General features: G+C 31.7%; 1 protein-coding gene across 4 annotated transcripts in view; it reads right to left on the reverse strand.

Annotated features, from left to right (window-relative positions):
• LOC107452453 (carcinine transporter) overlaps nucleotides 1-26,016 on the reverse strand; it is a 31,047-nt gene extending 5,031 nt beyond the window's left edge. Inside the window, exons 1-9 of one of the 4 annotated variants that reach the window (XM_087163666.1) lie at nucleotides 25,885-26,016; nucleotides 19,795-20,191; nucleotides 17,043-17,146; nucleotides 13,369-13,523; nucleotides 9,107-9,275; nucleotides 8,128-8,257; nucleotides 5,440-5,546; nucleotides 2,404-2,618; nucleotides 335-516 (exon numbers count right to left, since the gene is read on the reverse strand). In XM_087163666.1, the coding sequence (XP_087019792.1) occupies nucleotides 335-516; nucleotides 2,404-2,618; nucleotides 5,440-5,546; nucleotides 8,128-8,257; nucleotides 9,107-9,275; nucleotides 13,369-13,523; nucleotides 17,043-17,146; nucleotides 19,795-20,160 (1,428 nt within the window). In that variant the 5' untranslated portion in view covers nucleotides 20,161-20,191; nucleotides 25,885-26,016. Of the gene's footprint in view, nucleotides 1-334; nucleotides 517-2,403; nucleotides 2,619-5,439; nucleotides 5,547-8,127; nucleotides 8,258-9,106; nucleotides 9,276-13,368; nucleotides 13,524-17,042; nucleotides 17,147-19,794; nucleotides 20,192-22,192; nucleotides 22,212-24,217; nucleotides 24,375-25,884 lie in introns of those variants that run through there. The other 3 variants (XM_087163667.1, XM_087163668.1, XM_087163669.1) reach the window with 3 other exon arrangements.
• Nucleotides 26,017-26,656: the final 640 nt, after the last annotated feature.

Raw genomic sequence — 26,656 nt, forward strand, 5'->3', positions numbered from 1 at the left:
AGCAACGCAAATATTTAAGCTACCTTTTTTTATTTATTCACATCCTGATTTTGTACGAATGCTTTTATGAATCTTGCCTACCACCTACCCTAACAGCTGTGATACAAATTTTAGGAAAGTTGTCTTCATTCAATGTGTCAACATCTAAATAATACCCCCTTTAATTTGCAAATACATTTTGGTAGATATGATTTCTCAGAAACAATTGGTTTCTACTAATTTCCTATACCTTTTTCTGCAATTTTTCCATCCTATATTCTAGATCTTTTCCTGTAGTACATCATTAATGTGTTAATATAATAATAACAATTATAGAAATCTAATGAATACTTACCAATCGGACTATAAAGGGAGCCAGCAATGTTGATCCTACGCCAACAGTACTTGCAAATCCCATTCCAACCCCACGCAGCGAAGTGGGAAATAATTCTGGACATAATTGATATTGACCCATAAATGCTGCACTTGCTCCAGCTTTAGCAAGTAATGTAGTAATTACTCCAATGTATGAAGACTCTAGAAAATTAATTAATCTATTAAAAGTACATTTGTTTCTGAAACTACTAAAAATTTAGTAATCTAAATAGAGCATATATAAGATACTTCTATACTAGCTCTATAATAAACACTTTTTTTTTTACTGTTCGCACAATTTCAGATATCATTTTTGAAACTTTTAGAAATGATATGAATGTAGATGATTGCAATATTTATATTGCAATTCTTTTCTTTTTTTTAATTTTAGGGGTATTGACAAAGTAATGACAACATTTCTGAAAGCTTCAAGCATGATATTGCAAACAGTTTCTAAGATTTTGTCATGTAAAATGTTCCAAAACATATGCTGCAAAAAAAGAAAATTGTGTACATAGAGTTATGATTGAAGTGTTTCGTAATTTTTACCAACCCCTGTATATCCAAGATTCACATTTGACTTAAAGAAATGTAAAAGTTGTAGTTAATTCTCTCTCATATTAGTAGGCATCTCCTATTTCTAGGATACCACATTAATGCTTACAAGTTTTCGTAGGGCAGAATCTTCATAACAACAATACTTTCTTCGAAAACTAACATCTAGCAATGGTCATAAATGTATTAAATGGACGAAATTTGTCTCATTTTCATTGCCACTATTACATTTTTCTTAACCAATAAGATATTTATCCGCAAGTGTATAAAATCTATCAGTTAATCGTTTGCACTTGAAAAGTGCCTCTCACGCAAGATTGTCACCTGTAGAATTACTTACCACTCTAAATATAAAGATTTTTTACATCTTAGCGCTAAATGCCCATTTTATTTACTGATGGAGGTTTCGTTCGTTCGTTGTTGTAGAACTGAAAGCCTCCACACGGTTTTTTATAGGTAGTCCGATCGGAATACTGCGAAGGATATTCACTTACCGAACGAGTCATTTAATATAGAATATAGTTAAAATAAGAGAGTGGTAGCAAATATATGACTAAAAATTTGTCTTATTTATGAATATTATTGGTTTGCCTTATTCACTTGTCAACCACTACAGATTCAATTCTCAACTTTATAAGATGAATTTCTCTCAATTACTTTTATAAAAGGTTTTGGGTACATGCGCACAACTGGTTCACTTTTTAAGCAGTCTGCGCGGACTACTTATAAAAGACCGTGAGGAGGCTTCTTGATGTAGGAGGTGATGATCTGATGCCTAAATGGCCCTTATCCCATTCATCATGAAATATCCCAAAGGGACATACGTAGGAAAGTTGTATTGGAGGATTTAGTGATGGGGCCTCCCTTGCCAAGCGGTATCGCTCGTCAAACGGTTTGTTAAGAGTGGAGGTGGTGGGTTCAAATCACACCGTAACATGAGATTTATTCTTTGTGATATCTTCCTCTGTATTGTGCTATCTGTCCTTCTACGTGACAAAGATTTATAAGCCTTAATTGAGAACACAAGCCTTCAAATGTATGCAGGGCCAATAAATAAAAACTATGTAGTGACTTTCGGATATTATATGGTAAGAGTGCTAATACAGATATTTATGTCTTGTAAAACTTCAGTTGCTTTTATCGATATTTTTTAATCATTGCAAAAGCCTCCAGAGCAAGGGCTTAGTTGTTGGTAAAATAGCCTAGTTTTTAGAAAGCTCTACCTACTTTAATTTTCATTCTACCACCACTGTTTATGATCTTTCCAACAACTTTACAAGTTGGCAGCTATGTATTTGTAATTGCAACTTCACAGAGTGTCTGGAATCTATACATTTTGATGTGTCTAGTATCTATACATTTTGATATTTACAAAATGTGAACCTATACATATTTTGTTTTTAAGCATTAGTATATTGTTTCGCATTTTTATGAATCATTCAACAATAAAAACACATATAAAAAATAACGAATAAATAAATATTTTAAAATTACCCCGTGGTGCGAAGGCTGGTATTAAGCAGGATAGGGCACACACTACGTATGAAATTTCAACAGTTTTCTTCCTTCCTATATTATTCAAAAGCCACCAAGTTATTAAGTGAGCTGGTACTTCTACTATCGAAACCAAGAAAAAGTTGATAAACTCATTTCCACTTAAATTAGTCACATTTGCTTGAAGTCCGTAGTAAGGTATGGAGACACCAATCCTGAAGTATAAAAGACAAAATGCTACAACCAATACAGACATGAAAATTGAAAACTGTCTTAATAATGAGGCAGAGAAAGCAAACTACATCTGAATTTATTTTACATTATGTCGAAATAAAGACATAAATAGAAGGTGATAAAGAAGTAAATTTGCTATTTCCCTAAAAAGCAAATTATTGACAAAATGCAATAAAATTTTGTATAAAGGTATTATAAGGTATGCACTCAAAAATAGTGTTAAAAATTATCATTAAGTTCTCTTAGCTATGGTTAAAGGGAAATAATTTTCAAAAATATTCAAATAAAAACACATATTTATTCCAAAGCAACGTGATTCTCCCAATAAAAAAACTTAAAGTAGAGCTGAAAGCTGGAAAAACGGCTGTTCTATAAAAGAGGAACTTAAAAAAGACGGAGGAAAAAAATTCACGTGTTAGCTTTTCTGCTCTATTTAGCGTGCTCTGAGCATCTGGTCAGAGTGTTTTCCTATTAAATTGGAAAAGAGAAAATTATTAAAAAATTGCTTTATTTCAGCTTGTTTTTGGGAGGAGAAAAAAATACGCGAGAACCAAGATTATAACATATTGTTACAATTATTACATACACACGCATGTTACCAAAATTATTATAATTAAAACATGCATATTAAACAGTTTCTTACCCGAGAATAAATATATACAAGGTTATTCATAATTCCCTCCTGTCGGCCACCGGTGACCGACTGAAATTACATTTAGGCTGCGTCTGCCACAGTTTGCTGACACTGACCTTTCACATAGGCCGCGATAAACAGCTGGCTGACAGCGTATAACACGATATAGAACTATAAAATTTACACTATTTTATGGAATTGCAGAAAATTTATTCAAAATTTACTTAATTATTGTGATTCATGGTTTAATAAATTTAATTTAGTCGATTTTTATCCACCACTATTTCTGCTTATATAAACCACATTTGTCAGATGTGTCATGATAAACCTTTAAAAAAAATAGCAAAATCCGTCTAACATTTGCAAATTTAGTTGGTAGTTATTTACCGTGGCCAAATGGGCAAGCCATGTAAAATTAGCATGGCGTTCAGCGTGTTAAGCGATGGTACAGTTACACTAATTTAACCCTTTGTTTTAGAGATTCTTACTACAGTAAAAAAAAAAAATAAATAAAGACGTACACAGCCACTAAGGGTTTACAAGACAAAACTCATTGTTGTCATACTAACCACTTAATAACCATACACTTCTAAATAAAGTGGTTACAATACATTGAAATGTAAAAATTTCAACTTCTAAAGAGGTAGGTAATAAATAATTGGCAGTAGTGGCTTGGAGTCACATCGCGAGTGCAAAGGATTAATTTCTAGACACTATTGCTGTGAAAAATATTTTCTGAAAATACGCAATTGGTTTGCATTGTTGCCAAACTTTTAAGAGTTTGGTGAAAATTTCTGATAGTACTGATTTTAAGGAAATTTTTTTTTCTTTTTAAGTTTGATTTAAAGTCGTTTCCCCAATCACTAATTGCAACTGATTCAAAAGTTTAAGTGAAGAACGCCTTTTTGTTCCAGCTCCTTCGAGGTGAGGCTTACAAAATCACAAAAAATTCTGAAAGCTTTAATTTTTGTCTTTCACTCTGTAAAATAGTTCTTAAAGAGAGTAGTAGTTGGCTGTCTTGGGATACTTGCGAGCGACTTACATGCGTGAGTCAACGAATCAGACTCGACACACATGCGCTGTGGCTTGCTGGTAATTCAATACGATCTGAAAATTGATTCAGTGTACAAATAAATCCAAACTAAAAAACTGTAACATGCCATGGACGACCACGTAATTAGACATAACATGTGACTAGTTGCAAAAACCCGATTGTCAGCTTTGAAAACTATAAAGATTCTGTTTTATTTATAAATGACGATTTTATGATTTCTTATGATTCCTTTTTTTAAAATAACTGTATAAAAATGTAAATTGTTCTATTTATCTTACCATCGTGTCACAAAGGGGAATTTTATTTTCACATTGTTTTATGTTTGCTATTATTTTACTGACCATTAACAGAAACAAAAAAAAATTTTCAGCCTACTTAACAAAGATGTTTTTCTTGTTATGTCCCTCTCTCATATCCAAATTTGTCGCACCGACCTAATCGCAAATTGCTTTTAGTAGAACAATACAGAAGACATTGTGAAAGGAAGAAAAAAATTGAGAGTAAATACTTCCACTTCAAAAAAATTTATTTTACCATTGTCAAAACTGAAAATTAAAATGTAAGAAATATAGCAGAAAATTGACTATGTTTCACTTAAAGCCGAGGTGGCTCAGGTTATAGATCGTTCGTCTCCTAATGAGATGCATAACTATATGCCTCCCAGGTACGAATCCCAGCGATGGCTGGTTGATACGAATTCCGATCCCGGCTCACATTGACTACAGTGCTAACATAAAATATCGCCAGAAGTAGACGGATCATGGGCTAGAGTCTCCTTGCTGTAAGGCTAACAATGGGAGACATTTCTGGTTTTCCTTTCCATGAAACGCAAATGCGGGTTTGTACCCTCGAAAAGTACTCCACGAAGGCTAGTTTGTTCCAATGCTTGTTCAGTCGTTCTATTGTCTTCTGGAATATGTTCAAAATTGCAAGGCTACAGAATTGAACACTGATAGTTGCAAACTCAGAATTGGGTCGGCTGTTCAACTCCAGTTAAAAAAATAAAATATATTTCTTTTACATTACTTTAGCCGCCAACTGTGTTTTGTTGTAAGAAAAAAAATCTCAGAAATTGACACAGTAAAACGCGTGATATAATAGTTTAAATTCTCACCAAGCAGCAACGGATAGTAGAAACCGTTTTCTTAGAACTGGATACTTAAGAAAATCAATAGGTGAGTTTTTTTGACGCATAGATTCCTTTTTTATTTTCCCCAGTGCCTAAAAACAAAACAAAAAAACAATTAAAGAAGCTTTAACAATAATTTACGTAAATTTTATTAAAATATCAATCATATAATATGTAATAAAAAAAATGTATTAAATTTTTTTTTTTTGATAAATACCTTTAACACGAGGTTTACGGACGTTTCTTATATACCTATTTCAACGAACACGCGTCAATTTGACGAATGAACGAATACATATAACAACACTTACAGAGATGCCAACTTGCTCCGGACAGCAAATATATATTTTAAAGTGATAGTTTATCAACTGTAATTCTTGATTTAATAAATTCAATTTAATAGATTTATATCCACCACTATTTCTAAATAATTCATAGTCTTATATAATTCATCACTTACTATTTGTAAAATTTTACTTAGTAGTTATTTACTGTTTTTTTTAAAAATTATTTTGGTATGTCCGGAGCTGTTGGCATCTCTGCACTTAGAAAGCAATGTAATTATATAAGAAAAAAGAAATAAAAATATGAGATATATATTTATGAAATATTCTCAGGGGTGAAAGCGAGACGGAAAAGAGGAAAGGCTGGTAGTAAAACCATTTCAGTTATAGCAAGTTTTGGGGAGGAGTTTACATATTCTTTTTTTAAATTTTTCAACAATATATACTTTATCTTGGAAAAGAAGCAGTTTTATATATATATACCAGAATTATAAAAGAAATCTTGATAGTTACAGATATTTCATTTTTTTTTCGAAAAAAATGCTGGAATGAAATATTTTACGTACCAGGTTTTTCTCTTTTCCGTCTTGCTATATAAGGGCTTTCACCCATGAATATTCTAGTATTATATTTTTCAATACTCGAACAAAGCAACTAAAACCTTCAAAATCTGACATCAATTGACATTCTGCATTTGTTCTTTCTATTATTGCTTATCGGCAACAGTTGTTTATCGATTGTTTCATTTGAGATAACGGATCTAAGTATTGTCAGTACATTCCTATTTTTTATTGATGTGATGCTTGCATGTTTACTCAAAATTTTGTCTAAATTACGATTGCGTGAAATTGATGCACATCCGTCGAGATAGTTATACCACTAAGAGAATTTCAATATTTCAACGCTTTTGAAAAAAATAGACTTAAATATATATTTACCTCGATCAATGGATAAAAGTCATTACAAGAGATAAAATAAAAATGCAAACAGGTTTTGTAATTTTCCTTATTAAATTCGAAATGCGTCAAAATGACGCGTCCCGTAAGCCTATTGTGAAAGATGGGATTACTTTTCAACGGAAATAATTCACTTATTTCCTCAATAGATGGCTGCACTGGTCAGCTTGGTGAGTTTTAATGATAACTTGATTTGCACCTAGGTGGCACCACAATTATAAGTATTAAATTGAATCACAATAATGATATTTGTCTTAAATTTTAATTGAACTATGTGTATTTGAGATTATTCATATTTAATTAGTATTGTTTTTTCACTTTCACTAAGTATTACTTAATTCGTGACTGTTTTTAGACTGTTTTTTGTGACGTTCACTGGTGTTGTGCTACTGCTCGTGGGAAGAAAAAGGTCAGACTACGATTCATTCGCCTTGCTAACACGTGAATAAAAGATGGTGGAGAATGGATGAAAGAGTTGATGAACGAAAGTGGCGAGCGAAGTTAGGCCGGAGCCACTAAGTAAGAATCGGATTCCCTGTCCAAGTGGTCCCGTTGCTGAAAGTCTACTGATCTACAGTTGCTAACTGCCATAATAGAATGAAGCTTGAAAAGAGTTTTGGTGTGCCGTCGATCAGAAACTGGCGTGTTGGCCTGTTCCACAAGTTCTGGCTGCAATACTGGTGAGCGTTCAAAGGATTTGGTCCATAATCTGGTTTGAAGTTAAAAACTCTAAGTTCGATTTTAGTATAGTTTCAAAAGAATAATTTACCTTTATTTTTAATTGCTTTTACTGGATTTTACGATAAATGTGCCTTTTATTTTTAATTGTTTTTACTGGATATAGAGAATGTTGTGCATTTTATTTTTAATTGCTTTTAGTAGATTTTAAGATAAATGTGCCTTTTATTTTAATTGCTTTTACTGGATTTTACGATAAATGTGCCTTTTATTTTTAATTGTTTTTACAGGAGATAGAGAATGTCGTGCATTTTGTTTTTAATTGCTTTTAGTGGTTTTTAAGATAAATGTGCCTTTTATTTTTAATAGTTTTTACTGGATTTGGAGAATATTGAACCTTATATTTCTACTTGCATTTTATTGAAAATATAATTTCGTATTGCTAAATTTTAAACCTGAAGTAACTAATAATTTGTAAATAAGTGATATCGACGTAATAGCATTTGGAAGTGATTTGAGTTTGTTTTTGTTTGGAAATATTTAATGCCAATAAAATTGTTTGTAAATGTTTGATGTTGCAAGTAATTCCTTGATTGTTTTTTTTCGAACTTGAATATACTGTTGCCAAAGTTACTATATTGATCACTAGATAACGTAAACCTAAATTTGAGAGGTAACAGTACAAATAACTGTAAAAAGGATTTTTTTTTTACCACTGAACATTGTTTCACTGGAAATTAATGTAAAGAATGTACCTGAATATTTTTTATAAGCTCTTCAAAAGGTATATGGCGTTGATTGGATATACTAATCTTTTCTAATATTCTAGCTGCGTCTTCATATCTTTCTTGAGATATTAACCAACTCGGAGATTCAGGTAATACTCTGTTGAAAAAAAAAAGTATTTTCTAATTTATCTAGCTATAAAATTTGTAGGACTATAATAAAAGAGCACGAAAGTTTCAACAATATCCAAAGACAATTGTGTAGCCCAAATGCGAAATTTTCTAACTTTTTTCTTTTTGTTTATTATTTTGATCTCCAAAGATGGGCCTCTCTCTCTCTCTCTTTTTATATATATATATATATATATATATATATATATATATCATTTCTTTTATTAAAATTAATCTCAGTGCACTCTTTTCCCGCTTTGAAATTACTCTTCATTTAAATTTTAAATAAAAAAAGATAATAAAAAAGTATAATCGTTAAAAAAGTATTACCTTTTCTTATGCACTATTTACTTTTTGCGTTTTTTCTACTAAAAAGTATTAGATCTGGTCTACAAATTTGTTACAGACTGGAATATTAAAATTTCGCACTGCGGTAAAATATGTAAAGCTGCAAAACCCAGAAGGTAATCAGTTGTTTGAGACATGAAAGAGATATATTTACAAATAAATTGGCCATAGGTTTTAAAAAGTTATTAATAAAAAATCCGCGTAAAAATAACCGTAAAAAATCATGCTTCTTGCCTATAAAAAAAAGAAAGACATGTAGTTTGTACACTCTATAATGCTGAGATAAATGTATAAAGGAATTGGCAAGGTGTACTTAAAATTGTTAAATATAAAAACCTATATATTTTTAACAATAAAGAAAGATGTTGTTTGCTAGGTAAATAATAGAAAATATGTAGCTGCTATAAACATGACATTGTTGACGTCAATGTCTCAATTACTAAGATACATAAAGGGTAAAAATAATTGTAAAAAAAATCATGATTTTTACCTGTAAAAGAATAGAAGACATGCAGCTGCTACAGACATGACAATGCTAAGGTAGACCCAACTTCTTGTAAGATAAGCTATTAAAGACAGAAGACAAAGACCGCCTGTCCAGCAATTCGTAGCGATTCCATTCACTCTCGCTCGAAGATCTGGTTTGACTAATTCCAAAACTAAACAATTTATGAGGTCTTAATTTTTCATCTATAAACAATAAATGTCGGCATTTGTCAGAAAATAATGAATAATAGGAAAAAGTGTAATCAAAACGTTTTTGTTGCACAATATTTTTAAACCACTGTTTGAATTTCAGATAAATATATCAACTTATTTTTTTTACAAATCCCTATAAACTATCTGTTTGTTTCATTTAGTGCAAGCATTTAACTGAGTATATTTATTTATTTATGTAGGATTAAAATTTATGTAATATAGGCTGCTCATTTGAAAAGTGGAGATCAATGACAGGATTGGAAATAAAATAGCGACAACAAGGCCTCCCTTTAGGGTTTACAGTTAAGACAAGAGAAATTCACCTAGACTGATTAATCAGTTCACGTGTGAGCATTTTAAGTGAATGTAAATTCGAGTAGGAATGAAGAGTCGAGAACAAACCAATACAAAGTAGTACGAATTTTAGTGATAGATGTTTATCGCCTTGTTCATTTACTCTATTTGTGTCAAATAAATACACTACACAGATGTCATGAGTCGTAACTCTTTGATTGTCCCTGATCATTTCATCAACTGGGGAAATGGATTCTTGTTAGCTCATGAAATTTGCTAGCCTAGTGTTTGGGCACATCCAATATTGATCTACACTCTTCTAGAAAACTTCTACACTGTTCACATTCATTCCTCCTAGACAATAATCGGTATAAACAGCAAACAGTATACGATGAGCCGCGTTGGCTCAGGGTATAGAGCGTTCACCTTCCAATGCGGTGAACCGGGTTCGAATCCCAGTCAATACGAATTCCGCATCCGGTTTGCACCGACCACAGTGCTGACGGGAAATATCCTCAGTGGTAGACGCATCATGGTTAGAGTCCCCTTGCCGTCAGGCTAACTGTGGGTAGTTCTTGTGGCCTTGCTCTCCATGCAACGCAAATGCGGGTTAGCTCCATCAAAAATCCTCCACGAAGGCAAATTTCTCCCAATATTCGATCTAGGAGTTCCCTTGTCTTCAGGATAGGGTTCAAAATTACGAGGCTATGGAGTTGAACATTAGTAGTCGTAAACCCATAAAATTGGGTCGGCTGTTCAACGACGGTTATAAAAAAAACAGTCTACGATAAATACCAGCATTCTGCTCATCTCCTGCGATTAAAAATCGCACTGGCCTTTCTTTTTTAGGACCAATCAATCCTTCTTAGATCGACTTTACATTCACTTAAAATACTTTCAAGTGAACTGGTAAATCCTTTATACGCAGTCTGTTGTGCAGTAATATTAGCGTAATATATAACTTCGAAGAGTGGTGCTGTTATAGCTCCTCTATTTCTAACGTTATTATTCGTGCTACTTTTCAGTTAGACAGCCTTTACATTAAATAAATATGTGCGCGCTCTAACTTGAAATTGGGTTGACACTTTTACTGTTTAAGGTTTAATTTTATAATAAACAGTAGTAAAAAAGATTGTAATTTTGTGGAATATTGACGTGGAAAGATCAATTATGATTTTCATTATTGCCATAATTATCGATTTTATTAAAATAGTGCAACAGATACATTTCGCATTCTACAGATAAATGTTTATAAGTTAGTTCTGATAGAACGTGGATCATATAAGATTTTTTTTCAAGAAAATATCGAATTATAAAGCTAATTTTTCAGCTTTATGGAATCAATTTATTTCAAAATAACGTTAAAAGAATTTATTCAGCTGAGCATTTAGTTTTTTTTTTTTATTTACAAAAATTTAAAATTGACTAAACTGATTTTCCTAATTAGAATAATTACATTTTTTTAAAATTTCCTTTCTCTTGTGTTGAAAAACTAAATTGTACAACTCAAAGAAAAAAATCAAAATTGCAAAATTCAAAAATCTCTAATTGCAATCACAGTTAAAAAAGCTTATAATCCTGAAACATTATGATTATAATATCATTTGATAGTTGCAGATATATTATTGTCAAAGTTCGTCCTCATCAAGTTATAAATTGATTTAAAGTATGAGTTGACTACTTACAATTGACAACTTAGTTTTTAAAATTTTCTTCTATCAAAATACTTAACTTAAATTAATACTTGGACTTATTAAGATTCATAGTCAAAATGAATGAAAAATAATATCTAATAAAGTAGGAAATAAAATACTGGATTTTATTTCAAAGGCGTTTATTTCTTAAAATACGACTATATATATATATATATATATATATATATATATATATATATATATATATATATATATATATATATATATATATATATATATATATATATATTCACGTGATTCAAATGTTGAAGTATAAAGAAAACACATCATATGACATAGGAGACCATAAAACGCGATCAAGTATCAATCTTTCATTTAAAGCCTAAGGAATGTAATTTTAACAACCTTAAACTTTAATAACCTTGAAAATATCAGTGTAGGGATTACCGGCCAATGACTTCATTTTAATAAACAAGAGAGTTCTGGCAATGGGTAATTTTTTCTGAAGAATAATGAAAGTGAAAATATATGTTTGAATTCCTTGTTGATGAAATATTTGTTGCTAAATATTTAAAAGCAATAAGTTTTACATTTCTCTAGTGGTTTGTAATATTTGATTAATAAGAATTTCAAGCCTAGCTAATCTGCTCCCAAAAGGGCAAGGCACATAGAAAATGCAAAACCTAATATTGTACTCTAAATGTCACATTCATGACTCCCAAGAACTAGAATTTAAATGAATTTATTTTTCAAAATTCGACTTAAAAAAGCAAAAACAATTCCAGTAGAGCATCCAAATTAAAACCGGTAATATTTATTCTTAATAACATTCACAGACCACGTAAGAACGTCGAATGCACCACAGATTGGAATATATTACCTAGGAAATGTGTAAAATGTTTATTTCATACTTGGCCGTCAGACATTATACATATAAAATGCCGATTTGCATACATTGCCGTTGATATACACTTAAATATTTTTTTATAAAACTATTTAATTTAACATCATACCTGCCAACTTTTAATCCTTTCCATTATGATTTTTCTCAGTGGTATTAAAATGGAATTAAAATTTCAATTTTAAGTGAAAAATACGTCGTATTTGAAAAAGCTTAAGCTGACAACCATGAATGGTAGAATGGTAGAAATTGCATAAATCTCGGTGCGCTGCCGCGAAGCGGCATTAACCGATCCATCTGTAGTAGTAATTCGATGATGAGGAGTAGTGAGGTGGAATGGAGATGGCGGGAAGAGGTGGTGCTTAGCACCAAAAATCGAGAGTGTATTTCGTATGCTAGGGCTACGTCATATCCCTAAGGAAAAAGGCAGTGATTGGGCTAAATTTAGTGTTGTCGTCAATTAATTCAATATCTAGGAGTGAGTTAAAGTTGCTGGTGGTACAGGTCTTTGCTTCATCGTAGAAATTTTGGTTTAAATTTTTTATATAGACGTTGATGTCATCAATTTTAAGATCTCTTTTTATACTATTATTGCTAATGCATTTAGGGGCGCCGACGAGTCTTCTTATAATCTTCCCTTCTGCCATAGAGAGTTTATTTTTTAAGTGATCACTTAGAGTGTTAATGGCGGGGCAGGCATAAGCTAGAATTGGCCTAATTGCCATTAGATAGACAGTGCGCTTGCATTTTAAGTCTAAAGATGACTTCGAGTTTAATATGGAGTTGAGGGCCCAATAGGCGCCATTCGCTTTTTCAATAATTTTGTTTATGTGTTGTTTCCAACTTAAATTAGAGGTGATGGTGACTCCTAGATATTTTGCACTCTTTGTGGGTTTAATGATCTGCTTGTATAGGACTATATCAGGAATAGTTCTACCTTTCTTTTTACTATTGAAAATAATCATTTGGCACTTATCCGGGTGTAGTTTTATTGACAACCATGATAGTAACATATATTGATATATGTGCTTAATTTTTGTTAAGAATAGTGGTGATCAAAATCATTTAAAAATAAAGTTTATAAAAGATAAAAATATATATATTTACTGCAACTTTAAATATTAAAATAAAATTTAACGCCAAATGCGTAAAAGTTGGCAGGTATGTAACATGCATGAAATATTCTATGCAAGAAATACTTACCAATAATATATCCTAGACAATACATACTAGACATAGTGCTACCGATAATTAATCGAAAGATGAGAAATAGCGTGAAATTTTGACTAAATGCTGATGCCATTTCTGTTACAGCAATTAACAGAGCAAGTCCTAAAAATGTTGGCTTGCGGCCGCATCTGAAAAAGTTAATGAACTCAACAATACCATTATTTAACTTAACTATACAAACCATGTGGTGACGGCTGCTTCAACAGTTAACAACTAAGTATTTTTTTGTTTTGTTATAAAAGTATTTAATATTAGAGAGACAAAGGTCAATTTTTTGATACTGTATTTGTCTTATCTACAACATAATGTGTCTCTCAACAAAACACAACATGTCTATTATATATTAAATATTTTTATAACAAAAATAAGGGTACAACTGTTGCACCAGCCGTCACCTTAAGGTTGAGTGAAATAATTAATTTTGTTACTGTAACTTTTGTACTCTCAACTGCAAATAATTTTTAAAATAAAACAAACATATTTCTTAAATATATATATATATATATATATATATATATATATATATATATATATATATAAAAATCTCTTGTCACAGTTTTAGTGGTTAAACTCCTCCTAAACGGCTGGATCGATTTTGATGAAATTTTATATGTATATTCAGTAGGTATGAGAATAGGTTTATAACTAATTTTTTTTTCATTTTTTGGACAGATTTAACGTATTTTTTAAATATATCTTTATTTAATCATATTCCAATCCAAACTAGACATAGAAAGATAACAATTAAAAAGTAATATTCACGCACGTTGCAACAATTCACTTTAAACTCTAATACTTATGCTCGCCCTTAAAAGAAGAGCATCAAATATATTTGCAAGTATGTGAATAAAGGCAGTGATATAGCAGTATTTCGAGTTGAAAATACCAATGTGACAGCTCTTCCAGTGAATTGGGTATAATATAAAAAAAACACAACTACTTTCACTTAGTAGGAATAACATTTACCATGACGCAATGCTAAATTCTATGCCATTATCCACATAAATGCCACTATCCACATAAATCAATTATTAATCAAAAATCGAATATCAATTACTTTTCTTTATAATGCAATAAAATCTGGCGAGCAGCTATTTAAACGATCAAACACTTCGTTTGTTTATTTGTGGCTTGAAGTTAGGCTCGCAGAAAATGCCGTTCATGGGTTAAATTTAGTAGGAATAACACAACCTGTGACGTAGGCTATAGTATACCCAATAACAACGACGAAATAACGCTGTACCAAATAGGCCGGTTCATCAGCTCCAATGAAGCTGTTTGGCGTATCTTTGGATTCCCAATTCATGAACGGGATCCAACCGTTAGTCATTTTAGCCGTTCATCTTGAAAACGGTCAGAGCGTATATTTCACGAACGAGACAGCCATTGACCGAGCTGCAAATCCACCGAAAACTACACTCGCCAAATTTTTTGAATTGGGTAATCGTACGGATGCTTTTGGTGCCGTTGCACAGACATTACTCTACTCAGAAGTACCATCCTAATTCACACGGGTTCAAAAAAATGGATAACCCGCACGCAAGGCACACCGGTTGATGCATGACCCGGTTTATTCAAATCAAACGCCTTGGGGAGAATATTTACAGTCAATTCAAGGCAGACTGAGTGCTTTTATTTTCGACTGTTGTTGGTTAATGTCACCGGCTCATTGTCATTTCAAGATATACGTAAAGTTGATGGACATCAGCATCCAACGTATAAAGATGCATGCCTTGCACTCATCTTGCTGGAAGACGACAACCAGTGGGAATGTATGATTGCTGAAACAGCATTGAACTGTACTGCAAAGCAAATTCGTCTACTATTCGCTATAGTATTAACTACATGTTTCCCGGCCTGTATAGAAACGTTATGGGATAATCACAAAGATTCGATGACTGATGATATACGGTATCAACATCGCACACGTTGCAACGATCTAACGATAACATTCAGCGATGCCATGTACAATGAAGCACTGATTGCTATTGGGGATCTTTGCATTATTATTGCCAACTTGCCACTCAGTCATTTCGGTATGCCTTCGCCAAATCGAAGTGCATCTGATTTATTAAACTGACATGAATCGTGAACTTCAATGCAATACGATAGAAATAGCAGCGATCGTTACTCGCAATGTTCCACTAATGAATGAGGAACAAAGGAACATTTATGACCGCATTATGCTCGCAGTTTCGGCAGGGCAAGGTGGATTTTTTTTCCTGATGCACCAGGTGAAACTGGCAAAACATTAATTATTTCGCGTTGGCCGTTGCATCATCTGGCATTGCTGCAACTTTATTGAACGAACCAACGAATTGAATCTGTAGATGCAACAGTTATTGCCAGGTAACTTGGTGACATATAAATCCGTTGATGCAGTTTGCGATCCCATTGAAGCTGCAAATTTTCCAACAGAGCTTTTAAACTCATTGGATTTACCTGGCATATCACCGCATAATTTAGTACTCAAAGTTGGATCTCCAGTTATTTTGCTTCGTAATTTGAACCCACCACGGTTGTGCAACGGCACGCGATTTGCCGTTAAAAAATTTATGAACAACGTCATCGAAGTCATTATTTTAAATGACAAATTCCGGGATGAAAGTATATTACTTCCACGAATCCCTATGATACCCACAGATGTGCCAATTCAATTTAAACGCATTCACTACCATATAAGACTGACATTTGCAATGACAAAGCCAAACAATGTCAGTTTGTGTCTTAGATTTGAGCACACCATGTTTTTCACACAGACAATTATACGTGGCATGCTCTCGAGAGGGCAAACCACCCAGTTTAATTGTGTTAGCTAAAGATGGAATGACAAAAAATATTGTATACTCCATTGCGCTAAGAGATTAATATTGTTGACTAATATTTTCAGAATTCGTTGTATATATAATTTATAAAGAAAAGTTACATTAAATTAAAAAAAATATTATTTGGTGTGTTGTTATTTTCACATTCCGTCATCGTTCATAGCGCTCCATGCCTCTTCCACTCATATACCACATACGCACACACTTACAATAAATAAGATATATTTTCATACTATAGAAATAATTCATGTGGCAAAACAACGTTTGCCGGGTCAGCTAGTATATATATATATATATATATATATATATATATATATATATATATATATATATATATATATATATATATATATATATATATATATATATATCAGGATAACTTGGCATACCCTCCAACTGCTACGGAATTTCCGTAGTTTCAGAAATCTTCTTTTCAGACGGTAGCAGCAAAAAAATTAAGGTCTTAATATTTAAAAAAAATTAATTTTAGTGTAACTTGTCCACTATTACTTATAAAAGTGCAGGCCATATGGCTAGATTCTTAAGTTCTGATAAAAGTTTTATGAGAGATCCATTTGCTTTAAAAATTTCTACTTTGGTTCGCTACCACTAGACAGAATTATTTTCAAAATCCTCATAAGTTGGAGGGTATGACTTGGGTCCATAATCATGAATCTTGGATCAAAATGCATTTCTATTTACTCATTGTACCATAACTTTTAGATTTTGGTTCTCTTGACATAATAGTTAAAATGTCCAAGTGTATATTAGTTTTCAACTTTAATTGAACTTTTAGCCAATTTAACATTGAAATTAGCTTACCTGTCCGAGATGAAACCATAGAGTGGGGTGAAAAATATAACTCCAACAAATACAAAGCTAACTACCATACTTTTATAATAATCATCTTCACAAACAAGATTCCACTAAAAGTAACGATAACAAAAGTTATTTTGTAAAATTTTTAAATAAGTACTTGGAAGAGAATGTATTGAAATAGAATTTGCACTAACCAATAGATAAACATCATTTGTATGAAAAATTCTTAAGGGGAAAAAAAGTTGATAAGCTAATAGTGTTCAAAAAAATGCAGGGCTGTCAACTTCTATGCTTTCTGGGAAAATTTCTTCTTGTTGCAGCGAAGTTTATGTTTTAATGTATGATTCTTTGTTTTGAAAAGTTAACTTGAAGTTATTTTCCACACCACTACACTTAAATGGCTCAAAATATCATATAAAACGCAAGTTTGCTTCAGCTATTTCGTGGTCAAAATTTTAAAAATTTTGACAAAATTACAAAAAACATTCTGATAGCTTTAGTTTTTAATGGTCTAGCACTCTATCAAATATTTTGCGAACAGCGTGGTAGTTGGCAGCCCTGAACATGCACAGACTTTCCATGCAAAGATGCAACATTTTAAACTAATGTAAAAACTCCAATCATGATAAAAAGGGATTCAGCATTTACATTTAAATTGATATTTTATAGTGTTGGGTACCATTTTGGTTTTAAAATATCACAATTGATGGGGAAGATTGGTTTTTTGCAATTTAAAAATAACAAAGGAAATAAAATCAAACCTAGCCGAAATATTATCCGATATAATACCAATATATGAGAAAACAAAAATGGCCACAGCCTGTGACCTAAATAAGGGAACCGCTAACTTGTCCAGCACAGCAGTTAACCGACTCCAAATAAGTCATTGAAAACAGGGTATATGAGTGCCTCTAACAGTTACCATAACTCTCGTATCAGCGACTTATACTGTGTAAAATAGTCTTTATCAATCTCTTTAGCAACATCACCCATTGTAGCACCCAGCCTCCTTTGAAATCACCAATGGTCAGAGCTGTTCTTCGAGATGATACAATTGAGTGTCCAAGGAAAACCCATCCGTTTTCGACTGGATTAAGGTTAGGAGACATCGCAGACCATTCCAGTCGTGCAATATGCTCCCTTTGAAGGTATTCGTTCACAAACTGATCCCTTAGTGGACGTCGATGCAGATGAAATTCGGTGTTTATGCTCAGCGGAAAAGTATCACATAGGGTGCAAGAATCTCGTTTCTGTACCACTGTTACGTCAGAGTTCCTCTATTGAACACGTAAAGATCGGTATGCCCATCAGCCATAATGCCTGCCAGGATCATTTGACCACCTCGACTATAGTGGTCTTTTTCGACAGTATTAGAGGGTCGATATCGATTCCCGGGTTCTCTCTAGAAGATAACAGGTCTCGTGTCATTACCAGATTGAATCGCGAATCATCACCAAAGAGAACCCGTTCAGAATCATCCTATCCAAGACAGTATTCTGAGTACCATGCTAGACGGTCTTTTATGTGGTTTACTGTCAAAGGAATACAGACTACACGACGCCTGGCACTTAGGCCACCTGCATTAAGTGTCTGAGTGACTGCTGTTTGTGAAATGGATGTTTCTGTTGCATTATACAGGTTTCGAAACAATTGCGTATCTTTCGCGCACCTTCTGGCTAGAAGTCTCAAATAACGATGAGTCGACGTTGTTGCCCTTCAGCAGTTTTCACCAGTTCGGCGAACCACTGTTCTTGTCTCTGAGAATTGTTTCCACAGAGTGGATATCAGATTTCTCAAAGCCCCGAGGTCTCTACAACAGGTAGTTCGTGTGTGGACCGCCCCGAGTCTTCAAACTAATGGCAATCTTATGACAATTTTTAGACGATGAATACTAACAATTAGTGTGAACAAAGAAATTCAAAAAACAAGAATTGTTTGGTACTTTAACGAATTGCTTTGATGTTTTAAAATGTCCTAGCGCTTTAAGCCTTGGTGAACTAATGAGATACCTCTACACAAACGTGATCACAGCGCCACTGCCTTGTGACGTCACAAGCAACACTGTGTGGATATGTGTCCTTGAAACGCTTAGCTATCATCTGATACCTTATTTGCAAATAAATGTTACTTATTTTTTTCGTGTTTTAAAAAAAACGTTCATCCATTTAAATGTTTTTCTTAGGGTAATTCGAGCTTATTATATTGATTTTTAAATTAATTATAAAGATATTATGCTAAACACAAATGACTTGTTTTTCCATTTGATTTTTTGATGATTTTGACTTCAGTTTTTAGTTATCGAAATATAGCTAAATGGCATTATGTTAATTTCTTAATAGCAATAATATTTTAAACAATTTGATTGACAGTGTTTCAGTTTTTAAAGTGATTAATCTTTAATGCATTCTATCAACTAACGTGTTGACTGTTTGATTGTAGCAACTTGATCCTATAAGTAATGAAAAACTAATAAATAACATTGTATTAATTTGAGTGTGCATAAAAATTTTGAGTTGTTCGAGCAAAACTATTATTTTCACTAAGGTAATGCGCCTAAATAGTTAATGTGCAGATTATCTAAGTAGATTGCCGATTACCCCGAATCTGCAGAATAATTTATATTTCCTCTATAGCCGTAACATATAGATAAAAAGTTATCAGTTTTTTCACCTTATGGTTTCGACGTTTAGGATCCCTTATTTTGTTACATCATTTTTACAAGCCGCCATCAACAACAGGCTAACATTATACTTACTTTTGTAACAGCTGTTTCATCATAATTTGTTGTATCATAATTCCAACCTAAATCACATTTTTTAACTGGCCAACCAGGATCAATGGTCAAATTCTGAGATGTAAGCAATGCAGAATAGTTTAAGTCGTATCTTGTGCAGTGAGGATCTTTCGGTGGTCTGATTAAGTATTTTTGTTCGTCGATAGAGAGAAATGATGAGGTCAGTTCGGGTACATTGCACCAGTGGTCAGGTGTACTGGATACAAACACAGCATTCAAAGATATCCATGGTATGAAAGTGAATGTTGGGATTAGAAAGACTATGATAAGAATTTTCTGGAAGGAGCCGAAGTCACCAACGTCTCTCAAAATGTCTTCAAATTCCATAGTTTAGGAGGCTCCCTGTAGATACGAACTCCTAAATATAATTTTTCAAAAGCATTATTAGGAAACTGAAATTAATGACTATAAAAAATGAATGAATGAGTCTACCAACAAATAAATATACATATATTTGGAAAGTATCTTTATTCTAAACGTTTAGGTACCTTTTTTACCCACTTACCTATTTTTACTAAATTCCAATTTATGATTTAACCCAATAATTTGGCAAAGCGCAATACTCGCATGAACTCCATTTTGTGCCCTATTAATTTAACTGCTTATCATGTATGTTTTCCTTTTTTATTTCAAGATGAATGGAAAAAGGGCCGCAAGGCCTCAGAGGCCCAGTTCCTATGCAAATGATGATGATGATGACTTTATTAGAGAGGCCTACCTAGCCGAGTGTTATCGCCCGCCAAACGCTGTGCAAAGCGTGGAGGTAGAGGGTTCAAATCCAGTTGTTACCCTGAATGTATCTTAGTGCTGCCCTTCTCTGTAATGTGCTACCTGTCCCTCTATATGACAAAGGTTTATAAGCCTAAATTGAGCACACAAGCCTGTAAATGTATGTACTTCCAATAAATCTTAATTATATTTCTAGAAAATAAAAGTCTGACAAAATCGGTAGGTATTTAAAATCGCGTTCCCACCAGAATCTGGAGCTTTTGAGAAATATATTATCAGTGAAAGCAAATTGAAGTAAATACTTTTTGATTAAACAGAATATTTAACAAAGCTTTTAGCAGGATATAAGAACATGATCAGAAGTGAAGTGTTACATATCTGTTTAAATCATTTATGTACAGTGATTTAAAATTTGTTTTGATATCTAATCTATTAAAATATTAGTACTTTCCCTCTGCTGCCACTGAGAAAAATATTTTAACTATGGAAATTATATTTAAGTTACAGGTTATGATACTGGAAATAGGTGGTTTTGGCTAGATTACTTTAGACATTTGTTAGAAATTACATGAAATAAAATTCATGAGCAAAGGTAAAGAAAAAAACATGTTTTTGGGGGTAACTCATAAAAACCAAATGAAATACTGTTTTTTCAAAACATCAAACTGTGGCACAAATATTGGTAACAAACCGATAATGGAATGAACTCTTTATCATGAATTGATAGACATCGCTGCTCAATCATCTCAAATATGATGTTATTGTTTAGCAACATACTTAAATAGTCGAAATTATGAGATCGCCTATCACAGGAGTTTGAAATAATTAAGGAAACACTTTTATACTAACTCCATGTAAACAATCTTTCTTTTACCAGCCAATGTTTTGGAAGATTTTACATGGATAAATTGTTTGCACCATTCAATTTCAAACGTCATGCTTGGAGCTTTCATAATTGGCGTCCTTTTTACGCAAGCAAAATTTGTTTCCCTCAAAATGACCATACGAAGTTAAAAGCTCATAACCTTTTTCAATACCACTAAAATTCTAAAAATTCTTCTTTCATAAATATTGCAATCCTAATGAATTTGTCCTATATTCCTGGTACTAATTTACAAGAAAAGATATTAACTTCGTCTCCTCATTTTGGTCGGTGCAAATTTTGCATAGATAAAAAAAAACATTTCTAAAAGCTTCAATCGTATTCTTTCAAATTTTGCCATATTAAGTCTTCCAAAACTTTAGCTGCTCAACCCTTTAATGGGCCATTTATTCCTACTAAAGGTAAATCAAAGTATTTTTGGAATTAAAATTGATATGAGAAAAATAATTGATACAAGAAAAAAAAACTCATTTTTTCAAAAAAAAAATTTAAATTTTAATGTCATTTCTTTTGGTGGTAAGTATATTTACCACAGCCTATTAGGAGCTTATTGACTTTTATTTTTCGTTAATTATAAAATAAATTTTATAAATGCTGCAAACTTATACTTTTATACGTTCTCTTAAACTACCAATTTTATTCAAACCCACTTCAAGAAAGCTGAAGTTATTAACAAATGGAAACCTAAATTAAAAGTGGTAAGAAAGTTCACCATGAGCTTCAAAAATTGGTGGTAAGTATACTTACCACGGTCTTCGAAAGGGTTAAAGAAAGGTTGCTTACAATGAGTCAGTACAGTATTGTCTCCCCTTACCGAATACAGAATCCCGAAAGCCTGGAAAAATTAAAGGATGGCGGCGAATATTTTCATGACTGCTTAAAATTTCATAAAATTGACTTAAAATTATTTCTATGAAATTGATTTTGCAGTTTTCACTCCACGAAAAACAAAATGAAGATAATTTCAGCAGACATGAATACTTCAAAGTATGTATTTTTTTCTCAAAATTTAGCCATCTCCTTAATACAATTTCCAGGCCATGCTTCGGGCATGCTGTATCAAGTCTGCTCAGATTAAGTGCACAAATTGAGTAAGTAGACCTAATTCAATTTTTTTAAAGTGTTTTGTCAAACGAGAGAATGAAAACAGAGATATAATATAGAACTGTGTTCATATGGTCCTTAAAAAATTTAAAAAGTTGTGTCAGAATTGTAATGAAGAAATTACAAATTTCTTTCTTATTAGCCTTCACTACGAAATTAAAAATTCAAAACCATGAAATTTCGTAACTAGATATGTTTATCTGGAATTGAGAAGTGTTTAAGTCAGTACAAATTTATAAAAATGCCTATTTTTTTTGTAATTTTGTTACAACTTTTTAAGGCTGTGCGAACTCTGTGGATCTATTCTAGGAATCCAAGCTTCTCCAGTTTGGGCCAAACCTTAAATAAAGATGCTGAAAATTTTTGTAGAATTTCGATTAAATTTGGAAATTCTTTAGATCCCTTACAACGAGATAATTGGTACAAAGTTGCATTCTATGTACATGCGTTAATTATGCGTAGTTGTGGAAAAAGTCACTCTAAATCAAATATATTAAATCAGCAATAAAATATTAATAAATAAATTTTGCTACCACCAAAAACATATAACTTACAAAATTAAATAAATTTTCATCATTAACGAGAATGTGCAACACCTCCTATAACTGAAAGCCTCCGCACGGTTTTTTGAAGGTAGTCCGATCAGACCACTATGGAAGATATCCACTTTCCGAACGAGTCACTTAATACAAAATCTAGTTAAAATAAGAAAGTGGCAGCAAATATATAACTAAAAATTTGTTTTATTTATGAATATTATTGGTTTGCCTCAGTCACTTGTCAACCACTACAGATTTAATTCTCTAATATATATGATAAATTTCTCTCAATTACTTTTATAAAAGGTTTTGGGTTCATTCGCACAACTGGTCCACTTTTTAAATAGTCTGCGCGGACTACTTATAAAAGACCGTGTGGAGGCTTTTCGATTTAGGAGGTGATGGAATGTGTCGATGATTTCTAATCTACCATTGGTTTCTCTCTACAAGCTGCAGTTTTTATACAATTCAATAATATATCCCACGGTCTGGAAACAATCTTCCAATTTTGTCAAGCACAGTGATCAAGTAACGATTCGAGTTCTTCAGCTAGCCCAAAAAAGGGTTAATATTTCAATTCACGATACACTGGAATCGGCCATGACATGACTATAAGCTCTGGTTTAAGCGATCAGACTATTAAAACTTGTGATGCCAATTAATGTAAGTTTTAAAGTGATCAGAAATTCGATTGACGATAAATTGCTGCAAAATGACGATAAATCTTGTTTGCATCGATAAGGAAACGATAGAAACTTGCATGTAGCTTTAATTAAATTTTGAGCTTTCTAATTAGTATGAAACTCGACTGCAAGATTCCATATTTACAAACACTAAAGAGAGTTAATAAAAACTTTGTAAAATATAAGTGAATTATTCTGAATATTTTATTAAATAAAAACATAGCTCTTAAAAAAGTTCTTTTTTTTTCAGATGAGATCAATAATTTTGCGGCGTCAAGTTTTACACAGTGGTTTTGAAAATCATTCAAAATGTACGTTTATTAAATTCAGTTACATAAGAAGACAGGACTAGGTTTTACCAAAATTAAGCAATTCCCTTTTCTAATTCTAATTTATTTTTATTCCCTTATTCTAATCTATTATTTATTTTTTAAAATTATACTTACAGTTATCGATTCAAAATTTCAAGACTACATTTTATGTTAATACCATCGAAATTTCGATTTTCATTAACAAAGTCACAGAAATCGCTACAGCAGGTAATGAAAGCATTGGAAAAATTCGATGCCCCAGCAAAAAATATAGAGGTTCTACAACTCACGCCATACAAATAGTGTTTACACAAGATAAACATCTTATATCATTCAAAGACAACTAAGAAAATATTTAATCAGGAAGCATTCGCAACTATTACTTTATTCTATAATTCAATTATTTCTTCGCGAAAAACTAAAAAATATTTATTTTTGTTATTGGATATGTTATGTATTTTGAGTGTTTCTGTTTAATTTCAACGTTACTAATGTAGAAAAAATGAATACTAATGGCGACAAATATGTGTATTTGAGATTGCTATTTATCAAATTTATTGAACTCAACCAACCAATAATTCTCTGTAAATTTTGAAAGAATTGCAAAATTCCTTTACAATTGTATATGAACACACTTGTTGGTTGAATAACAAAATAAAAAACAAAGGTTGCAAACAAACAAATAAACAAAATATTTAAATAATCATATCATTTAAATAATCAAAATAATCATAGTAATAACTCAAAAGAACACCTTTTAGCTTTGAAAGGGGAAAGCTATTGAAAACATCCTGGAAATCAAAAGTAACAATATAATTAATTCTATTTTGTTTCATATATTTTGAAACAAATTATTAGTAATAATCCAAGAAAAACCTTCGTTAATAGTTTTATTTAAGTAGTTAGAAAAAATGGTAACAGGTTGAATTTGGTAAGTATTAGACCCACAAGTGATTGTTTTAAATTCAATCGAAATTTTATAATGGACTGATAATTAAGTATGGAAAGTGTACATTATTAATTTAAAATTTTAACCTCGTATAGAATGCTATAATTTTTTAATGATAGTATTATTATTTAAATTACTAAGCTTAGTTTACTGATAATTAAGTATTTTTACTAATAAGTATGGAAATCGTATATTATTAATTTTAATTTTTAATCTCTTATCGAAATTTAAAATTTTATTAATCAAATTACTAAGCTTAAAGCTTTAACAATTTTTTAACTCCTTACTTAAAAGTTCAACAGAGAACTTTTTACAGAAGATGGCATAATTATTGATAGCTTTGTCTATGGAGGCAATTATGAAATTTTTTTTGTAGTTGCTTAATTGACAGATCAATTTTAAAAATAAATTTGTTGAAAAAAATAAAAATAATAATAAGTTTTATTTACTGACCCATAAGAACCCATAACAAACCCCCCAAACTCTGACAAAGTCCCCATGAAATAAATTGAAAACACAACGAAAATAAAAGAAAATATGTATAGAAAGTAAATAAGATTATGCAGCAAATAACTTTATGCAGCAAATAAGCTTAATTTACTGCGCGTAGGCTGGAAGTACAAAGACTCCATAAAATAAATTTAAAACACAAAGAAAATATATATATATATATATATATATATATATATATATATATATATATATATATATATATATATATATATATATATATATATATATATATGTGTGTGTGTGTGTTTATCAATTGATATTTTCAACAATAATTATTTACATAATAGTAAGAAAATATGATCAAACAAACAAGCAAAAAGAATGGCATATAATGACTTACAATCTAGATGGTAGAGCAAAATCCCTGTTTCCAATGGAAACGGAGTTCGCATCCAAGAGCCAAACAATATAAAAGACTTTCTGAAGTCAAAATGAGCGATTATAAATGACTTGGGTTTCTAGGAGAGCAACAAGTTTGCGCAACATTGAAACGCAATAGACAATTAAAAGTGTTCATCATCTTTTATTTTACAACCTTCTCCCGGATAAAACTGTAAATTACATTTTTGTAGGCAGTCTAGAGTCGCCTTGAAAATTTATACATTTTTGTGCTATTTTTAGTATGCTATTTATATTAATTTTAATCTGAGAAAAACTGATTTTAAAATACATTTTAAAATAAAAATACGTTAAAAATTACATTTTATTACTTTTAAATTACATTTACATTTAAAAATTACATTTTACGTTAAAAATTACATTTTTAAAATAAAGTGGTTAGCTACATACATTTTCTTAAGAAATAAGTCAAAAGTAATAACAATGTCAAGCTGAGATAAAGCAACGCCTCCTATAACTGAAAGTCTCCACACGGTTTTTTACAGGTAGTCCGATCAGACCACTGACAAAGATATCCACTTACCGATAAAAAGTTATTTTTTTTTTTTAGTTTAGTTTTAAAGTTATTTAGTTATACCGAGGAAAATATTTTACGATGTTCCTAGCCCGCAGGGCTATCTACATCTTCATCTAAGTTTGTATGTAGAATAAGGGAGTAGTGGGGGTCAGAGTCACATACCTGCCAACTCCTCCGGATTTTCCGGAAGATTTCA

The sequence above is a fragment of the Parasteatoda tepidariorum genome, chromosome 5 (genome assembly GCF_982258835.1).
Source record: "Parasteatoda tepidariorum strain Cologne lab strain chromosome 5, Ptep-v5.0, whole genome shotgun sequence".
In the NCBI taxonomy this organism is placed as follows: domain Eukaryota; kingdom Metazoa; phylum Arthropoda; class Arachnida; order Araneae; family Theridiidae; genus Parasteatoda; species Parasteatoda tepidariorum.